Raw genomic sequence first — 9,786 nt, 5'->3', positions numbered from 1 at the left:
CCTCACATGTGCGCCACCCATAGCACGTAGCTAGCAGAAATAACTCAGGCAAGTAGTGCCCCTACCAAGTTTCGGTAAGATACTTATCTCAAGCAAGCCAAATCAGTACTATCAGAAGCCTTTCTCGCGTGAATCAACCTCCTAACGGCTAAGGTCTATGTGATAAAGCTAAGGTCTTGAATCAATTATGCAAAGTCAACCCAACTATTCAACCTTGTGCCCGCATTCTGGAACCCGAGGAAACTCACAAATTTCGAACACCCATTCTGATGCGAGTCCAACCATGTGTATTTCATCCAAATCCAACCCCAAATCGACTCATAAATCATCAATTTTCACACCCAAGACCATAGTCAAAAAATTCCCAAATTCCACCTTTAATTCACATAACCTAAGTGTAATAATCTATGGGTAATCATTATCTAACACCAAAATCAAGTAAAGTGCACTTACCCATTCAATTGTGATGAAAAACCCTCCAAACTTCGCCTCTAGCCGAGCTCCATAACTCCAAATAATGAAAAATGACCAAACCCTTGAAAAATAATAGACTGCCCAACAATTTTGTATTTGCGGTCCAAAATATCGCATATGTGACACCGCATCTATGAAAAACACATCGCAGATGTGGGAATGACTTATTCCCCGACCTCCTGCATCTGCGATTCACCTACCGCCTTTGCAGAACCGCTTCAGGTGACATGTCCGGCAGGTCTACAGGAAACATATCCGGAAAATCTCGCATTATCGGAACTGATTCAATAGTAGGAGTATCAGCACCAACATCCCTTATGAAAGCCAAATATGACAAACACACCTTCCCAACCATCTGTTGGGCCTTCATATATGAAATCACCATACTAGGAACATAGTCTAGAGAACCTCTCAACTCGATCCTAGGTAACCCCGGCATCGCCAACATCACAGTCTTAGCATGAAAATCGAGAATAACATGACATGGGGAAAATCAATCCATACCCAGGTTCACGTCGAAATCAACCATACTAAGCAATAAGAGATCAACTCTAGTCTCTATCCATCCAGTGGTCACCACACATAATCGATACACATGGTCCACGACAATATTATCGCCCACTGGTGTAGATACATGAACATGTGAAACTAAGGACTCACGGGGCATATCCAAATAACGAGTAAAATAGGATGATGCATATGAATAAGTGGAACCAGGGTCAAATAAGGTGGAAACATCCTTGTGGCATACTGAAACAATATTGGTGATCACTGCGTCTAAAGCAACGGCCTCTGGCCTGGCAGGGATAGCATATAATTGAGGCTGACTGCCACCTGATCGGCATCCCCCTCTAGAGCGACCTATAGGTGCCTGAGCCCCACCCCGAGCTGGCTGAGCGGGTGGTGAAGTAACTGGTGCAGAAGTCATAACCTGACCCCTCTGCTGAACTAGACCTCCAAAGCGACAGGGACACTATCTCCACATATGTCAAAACTCCTCGCACTCAAAGCAACTCCCCGAAGATCATGGGGACTGAATCGTACACCAAGAACTAGAATAACTGCTATAAGAACCTAGCACAGATGAACCCTAAACAGATGGAGCACGGGATGGACTCTGAGCTGGGAGAGCACTGAGAGATGACTGACCCGAACGGGCAGTGTATGAATCATGGCTAGCTGATGCACCACGATGAACCGGACGATCCATCTGAGCGGGCCTATAAGGACGACCCCTGTTGTGGTAGGACTACCCTCTAGAAGAAACACCGCTGAAACCACCCAAACCACAAGGCCTCTTAGCCTCTCTCTCCTGGCTATGGACCTGCTCTAGCTGCCTAGCAATATCAACCACCTCATCGAACCCAGCACCCGATGCAATCTCTCGAGTCATAACAAAATGCAGTCCATTATTGAGTCCATCAATGAACCTCCTAATCCTCCCCCTCTATATAGGAACCAACCAGATCGCGTGACGAGGCAACTGTAAGGCCCTATAAATTTTCGGCAAAGAATTTATGGTTTTGTGGTGCCGAGGTGGACTAATGTGTATGGAGGTAGTAGTTAATCTTTGCGGCAAGCTAGCTCACTGCGGTATGGACTTTTTGGATTGAAGAATGCACTGAGGAGTTTATGGAATATTTTGGTAGAAGAAGGCAATTCTACGGTCAATTTCGCGACCACAAAACCATTCCGCAGACCGCATAATCATCGCGGAGTTGAGTAGAAAAATAATTGAAGTTTGAAGGTTGTTTTGCAGTCCATTATGCCATCGCATACCTATTTCGTGGTCGGCACTTCTGTCACAAATTTGGCATGAAGAATTTCGGAGGGGGGGATTCCACGGTCCATTTTGCTGCCGCATTATTGGTCTGTGGACCGCAGACCTGGCCATACTGGTCCAGGCCAGCCCAGTTTTTGGCATCACTTTCGCGGTCCATTTTTCGGGTCGAGTATCTGTTATGCAGTCCATTCTGTGGCCGCAGAGTTGAATTTAGAGGGTCCATTTTCTATTTTTATAACCAGACCCCATTTTGATTAAAAGCCTTTGGGGCTGATTATGGAGCACATATTTGACAATTTTTGAGAGAAGTGAGAGTATCTTAGAGAGAGAGAGAGAGATAGAGAGACAGAGAGAGAGAGAGAGAGAGAGAGAGAGAGAGAGAGAGACCTAGCCATCCTAATTATTCACTCTTGCCCCAATCTTCAAGAATCATGGAAGCCACTCACTAGGCCATCATCTATCCGGGTAAGTCCTTCTCCTAAGCTTTCATGCAAGAGGTTATGGATTTAAGTATGTTGTGAGGTTGGAGATAGGCCATGCATGTGCCAATAGGAGGTAGTATGTGGGGTTGTTGAACTATTTGGGATAGTTTCTTGTTGAAATTGGTTGAGGAAGGAAGTGATTACCATTGTAGAGCCTTGCATTTGATTTTGCATAATAGGTGTTTGACAAAATTTCCAAGAGAGTTATATCATGAGAATCCTTCTAATTATTATCTAATTTTTGCTATCTTCCTATATATTTATATTCCTAGAAGTGTTCGGACGTTGTAGAAATCTAATGAAAGCTCAAGAAAGGTATGTTGGCTAACTTCTCTCTTAAAATCGAATTTCATGATGTTCCCGTAAGTTTCATGTATGGTTGGCCCAGGTTCTTAATCCCCATGTTCTGAGTTTTTTCCCAATAGATTCGGTTATTCCAAGTAAGCATTGTGTTGAAATATGTATATACTTAAAATGTGTACCAATTGCCCCTATCTTATTATGATCTCTTCCATAATGTGTTCAAGTATTGTTTGTGTATGAAAATGTTATGACTTCAACTCGTGTTTCTATGAAAGTCTATTATTCTTAACTTGGAAAGAAAACTCAACGCGCCTAAAACTTTAATCGCTCATATATATACTTAAGGCCTTGATTTCAAATGCTCTTATTGTTGATGATCTATAAAGATGCTTTAATGTTAAAGAAGTGACTTGGAGATATAAAGTGTGGTCGTCGTCCCAAGAATGAAAGTTATACTTGTGGCCAATGGTGCAAATGAAATGAAATGATGTGTGAGAGATTATGAAATGGGCCTTGATTCAACTGTTCCAAATTGACTACGAAAAATAGATTTGCCCAAAAGTTTATATACTCAAGTCATGTTGAAATGTGATTGTTTTAAACTATGACCGATCCTGTAGCACGTGTCCTCACCATCTACGAGAGAATAGAATAACAAAAGTTTAGTTTTCAGAATCAACAAATTCGCAGGATAAGAATACAAGAAAGTGAAGTTTTCCTAATGGTTCGGCAGCCTCTCGAAGATAAGTACAGACGTCTCCGTACCGATCCGCGAGACTCTACTAAACCTGCTCATGACTGGTGAGACCTTTGTAACTTAGGCTCTGATGCCAACTTGTCCCAAAAGGTCCCATGTAGTGATGATGCCTATCACAATACTAGGCAAGTCGATAATTCATAATTGACTGATAAGAAAAATACCGCAACTCAATACAAAAATCCCCCAAAATCCAGGTGTCACTGAGTACATGAGCATCTAAATGACAACATAGTCTGACTGCTAAAACACTGTCTAGAAAGATAAGACAGTACAAATATTGAGAAAAATACCGCAACTCAATACAAAAATCCCCCAAAATCCATGTCACTGAGTACATGAGCATCTAAATGACAACATAGTCTGACTGCTAAAACACTGTCTAGAAAGATAAGACAGTACAAATAACTGAAAAGAAGGAGAGTTAAGGTCTGCGGATGCCAAGGCAGCTACCTCGATAGTCTCCAACAAATAAAGCTCCAAAGCTAGCAGCCATTGTACCTAAAAGTACCTGGATCTGCACACGAAGTGCAGAGTGTAGTATGAGTACAACCGACCCAATGTACTCAATAAGTAAAAAGACTAACCTTGGACTGAAAGTAGTGACCAGCTCAACAGGTACAGTCCAAATACAGATTTAAATAGTACAGAAATGTAGACATGCTTTCAAGTTTAATAGTTTAAGTTCAACACGGATAAAATATGCCAAGTGTGAGTGGTATGAGAAATGTTACATCACTATATCTACGTGACATTTTTGCATGCCAACTGTCATGCAACACACTGATAAAGTCAAATGCATACTCACATAGCATTAATTTCACCTAACACACTTAGTCACTCAGTCCTCAGAGTCACTTAGTCCTCCCAATCACTCGGCACTCGCGCTCAACACTCACACTCGGCACTCCCGCTCAACACACACACTCGGCACTCGCACTCAGTAGGTACCTGCGCTCACTGCTGGCAAGTCAGACTCCGAAGCGGCGGATCCTGCCCAAGCCCTAACATAAGCCAATCATGACATGAATCAATAAAGCATGCTGCGATGTGCAGCCCGATCCCATAAATATAACTCAAAATCTGGCCTTCGGCCTCACTCAGTCATTAGTCTCTCAGGCTCACAAATCTCATGACAATCAGCCCAAACAGTGATAATATGATGTAGCAATAAATGGCAACAGAGAATGAGATATGATATGCAAATGATAGATGTGACTGAGTACATAATTGCAGATTAAGCAAGTAATTAAACAGCAACACGATCTCTGTGTGTCCCAACAATACCAGCATATAGCCTAGGCATGATTCTAACATGAATCACAATTCAATTTCTCTAACACATAGAGAATACGTGAATTATAACAAGACTAGATGACTACACAGTTCCATGGATGATCGAGTCATAGTTTCGATGGTGCACACCCACACGCCCATCACCTAGCATGCGCGTCACCTTAACACCAACCACATAACACATAATTTGGGGATAGATACCCTCAGAACCAAGTTTAGAAGTTTTACTTACCTCAAACCGTGCAAATCTCTACTCCAACAAGCCCTTGCATAGCGAATCAGCCTCCGAAGGACTCGAATTTAGCCACAAACAACTCAATACAATCAACACGAGCTATAGGAATCAATTCCATATGAATAAGCTAAGTTTTTTTACCAAAAGTCAAAAAGTCAACTTAAAACGTCGACCCCGGGCCCATGTTTCGGAATCCAACAAAATTAACAAAATCCGAACACCCATTCAACTACGATTCCAACCATACCAAAATTACTTAATTTTGACCTCCATTCGGCCTTCTAATTCTCAAATTAAAGTCTGCGAAGTTTCACAAAGTTTCCTCAAATTTCCCAACCCAAAACACTAATTAAATGGTAAAAACTATGATAGAATCATGTATAACAACCAAAACCGAGATAAAATCACTTACCCCAAACAACTCCTTCAAAATTCCTTCAAGAATCGCCCAAATCCGAGGTCTCTAGCTCGAAATATGAAAAATGGGTTCAACTCTCAATTATGAAATTAATATTTGCTGCCCTTCTTCGCGAACGCGAATGCCCGGATGCCCTTCTTCGCGAACGTGGAAAGTGCCTCACGTTCGCGAAGCACAAAACGCAATCGCCCAAAAATCCTCTTATGTGAACGCGAGAACCGTCTCGCAAATGCGATGCTTCACAAAGTTCTGCATACGCGAACACGTCTCTCTGACCGCGAACGCGAAGACTTAAGGCCTGGTGCCCAAGCCCGCCTCATCCTTCTACTAATCGCGATGAACAATTTCCCCAAACCTTCGTGAACATGTGGACCTCTTCGCGAACGGAAAGAACAATCTTCACTTGCCTCCCAATTACTCTTCGTGAACGACAGACCTCTCTCGCAAATGCGTATAAGAAAACCAGACAGTAGAAAAATCTGCAACTCAACAAGTCCAAACTCAATCCGTAATTAATCCGAATCTCACCCGAGGCCCCCAGGACCTCAACCTGACATACCAACACAAAACACTATACAAACTTAATCAAGACCTCAAATCACATCAAACAACATAAAAACGTTAATCGCACCCCAATTCAAGCCTATTGAAGCTAATAAATTTCCAACTTCTACAATCGATGCCGAAACCTATCAAAACAACTCCAATTGACCCCCAAATTTTGCACACAACTCATTAATGACACAACATACCTATTCCAACTTCCGTAACCAAAATCTGAGCCTGGAAACCACAAAGTTAACTCTCCGTCAAACCTCACAACTCTCCAACTTCTATTTTTCCAACTTTTCCCAATTCAAGCCAAAATCACCTACGGACCTCCAATTCCATATCCGAAAACAATCTACGTCCAAAATCATTATACGGAGCTATTGGAACTAAAACTTCATTCCGGAGTCATTTACACATAAGTCAACATTCGGTCTACTCTTTCAATTTTGGCTTCCAACCGTGGGACTAAGTGTCCTAATTCATTCCAAAATATTCCCAGAACTAAACCAACCACCCCGGCAAGTCACATACCAACAAATGAGAATAAAAGAAGTAATAAATTGGGGAACGGGGCTATAATACTCAAAATGACCGGCAGGGTCGTTACATCAAGAAACTTAGATCTGACAGGGGTGGTGAATATAGTACTAATACTCTAGAAGCCTTTTGTGAGAAAATGATATTATACACGAGGTTAGTGCTCCCTATATTCCTCAACAAAGTGGTGTAGCCAAACAGAAAAATCTAACCCTTAAAGAAATGATGAATTCTATGCCTTTGAGTTCGGGTTTATCTAAGAACATGTGGGGGAAAGCTGTCTTATCTACATGTTATGTTCTTAATAGAATCCCTCATAAATAGTTAGATAAAACCCCGTATAAAGTAATAGATAGGGTTTTTCTGTGAGGGTGTTTGGCTAAGGTTGGTCTACTCTATTTAAAACAAGTAATTATAGGGACCAGGACTTTTAATACTATTTTTATTGGTTATGATCAAAACTGTGCTACATATAGATTTATGTCTTTGAATGATCATTCTTTTTGCGAATCTAGAGATGCAGAATAGTTTTAGCATATTTTTCTATTGAAAACTGATGTGCCTAGTGATGTGCCTAATAATGATTCTACGTCTATGAATGTTAATTCTCGTATTGAGCCTTTTTCTAGTGCTACTGCTAATAAGCATGAAGATGCACTTAGAAGGAGTAAGAGATGCATAATTAAAGAAAGATTTAGTACTGAATTTATCACTATTTTATTGACAGGAAATCTTGGTATTGACTTCTTGAATAATGAATTAGTGTCTATGTGTTCAATAGAAGAAGACCCTAAAACTTATGATGAAGCAATAAATTCAATAGATGCTGATTTTTGGAAATAGGTCATTAAAAGTGAATTAGACTCTATAATTTCTAATCACGCTAGGGACTTATCTGATTTGCCTAAATATTGTAAACCTATAAGTAGCAAGTGGATATTTATGAAAAAAAGAGATATGATAGTACAATTGATAAATATAATGCTAGACTTGTTATTAGGTGTTTTAAACATACAAAAAAAGCATTGATTAGTTTGATACTTATTCTCCGGTGACTGAGATGGCAACCATTAGAACTCTTATTGCTTTAGTCGCTATTCATAATTTAGTAATACATCAAATGGAGGTTAAAATGGTTTTTCTAAATGGTGATTTAGAGGAAGATATCTATGTTACTCAACCTGAGGGGTTTGTGATCCACGACATGAGAATAAAGTATGCAAATTGAGAAAGTCTCTATATAGTCTAAAGCAGGCACCTAAGCAATGGTACAAAAAGTTTAATAACACATGAGTGGATAATAGATTTATTGTTAATGTATCTGATACTTGTATTTATACCAAGATAGTAAGATCAGATTATGTTATATATGTTTGTATGTATATGACATGTTAATCTTTGGTCCTAATGTGAATGTTGTTAATATGAGACTAAGAATTTCTTGTCTTTTAAATTTCAAATGAAAGATCTTGGAGAAGCAGATGTGATTTTAGGGATTAAAATCAAAAGAAATTCTAATGGGTTTTCATTGTCTCAGTCTCATTATATTGAGAAAATATTGAAAAGGTTTGATTGTTTTGATGTAGTCTTAAACTGAATATGCTAAGATAATATAATGTAATGTTTCTCATGAAGTATATTCGGCCTGATATAGCTTATGTTGTTAGTAGATTGAGTAGATATACTCATAACTCAATAGTGAACATTGGAATGCTCTTCATCATCTACTAAGGTATTTGAGAGTTACTATGGATTGATGTTTGTATTTTAATAAATTTTCTGCTATTTTAGAAGGATTTTGTGATGCAAACTGTGTTGCTGACAATGATGAAGTTAGCTCCACTACTAACTATGTGTTTACTTTGGGTGTAGGTGCTATTTCGTGAAAGTCTTCAAAACATACTTGTATAGAACGTTTTACTATGGAGGATGAATTTTGCTATTGAGTTGGTAGAGCAAGAAGCCAAGTGGTTGAGAAATATATTGGCAGATATGCCTTTGTGGGAATACAAGCTTCACCAGTTTCTCTATATTGTGACTCACTATATACAATGGGAAAAGAAGATACATCCGCATTAGACATGATACGGGGAAACAATTATTGAAATATGGTGTTATTTCCTTAAATTATGTAAGATCCGAAAGAAATTTGGAGAATACTTTAACCAAAGGTTTGGCAAGGAGAGTTATCCTTGAAACATCGAAGGGGATGGGTCTAAAGCCCATGGATTGAGGAAGTATGGTGGATACTGATTTGTGGTCAAACGATCCATAAAAGACCTCAAAATGCACTATATATCTTATCCTTATGGCCTATAGTAATGCTTAATAAGGTTGAGCTTATTTTTGCTCTTAATGATTCTATAGCCTTAAGGTGGTCTCTACGTAGATAGACTTTATGGAATCACCTACATGAGTGTAAAGGTGTTACAACCCCAATTTTCTACCTTAGGATGTCATGATGGCACCTAGTCTCTAAGACTAGGTAAGCCTAACATATGTTGATTATTACTGAAATTATACTACTTTATTGCAATACATTAAATAATAACTGATACAACATAGCTGAGCTAACATCGATCATACAATCCCAAAACCGGTAGTACAAGTCATAAGGTTATGTAAGAGTAATTAAGAACACCAAGTACATCACTGTTACTCAATAATAGTAAAGAAGGGAAATAAAAGACAACAGAAGGTGACTTGGGGGCCTGCGAATATCGAGCACGTATACCTTGAAGTCTCCAGTTGCACCGACATAAGTCTAAAAACCAACTCGATTAGAAGTACCTGGATCTGCACAAAAATATGCAGAAGCGTAGCATGAGTACACCACAGCGGTACCCAGTAAGTATCAAGCCTAACATTGGTAGAGTAGTGACGAGGCCAGGTCAAGACACCTACCAGATATGTAAACCTGTTTAGGATATAATGTAAAGCTAACAATGG

General features: G+C 39.6%; 1 protein-coding gene across 1 annotated transcript; it reads right to left on the bottom strand.

Annotated features, from left to right (window-relative positions):
- Positions 1 to 967: 967 nt before the first annotated feature.
- On the bottom strand, positions 968 to 1,402 carry LOC138896138 (uncharacterized). Its single transcript, XM_070180921.1, has one exon. It carries the CDS (start codon positions 1,400 to 1,402, stop codon positions 968 to 970), a length of 435 nt encoding a protein of 144 aa, XP_070037022.1.
- Positions 1,403 to 9,786: the final 8,384 nt, after the last annotated feature.

Source organism: Nicotiana tomentosiformis, chromosome 7 (genome assembly GCF_000390325.3).
Source record: "Nicotiana tomentosiformis chromosome 7, ASM39032v3, whole genome shotgun sequence".
Lineage (NCBI taxonomy): Eukaryota > Viridiplantae > Streptophyta > Magnoliopsida > Solanales > Solanaceae > Nicotiana > Nicotiana tomentosiformis.
Note: the sequence above shows the minus strand (reverse complement) of the source record. Positions and strands in the feature narration are given on the sequence as shown.

What these genes read in the sequence shown, in the direction of transcription:
- LOC138896138 (XM_070180921.1), bottom strand. Translation starts at nt 1,402, where the DNA reads ATGACTTCTGCACCAGTTACTTCACCACCCGCTCAGCCAGCTCGGGGT.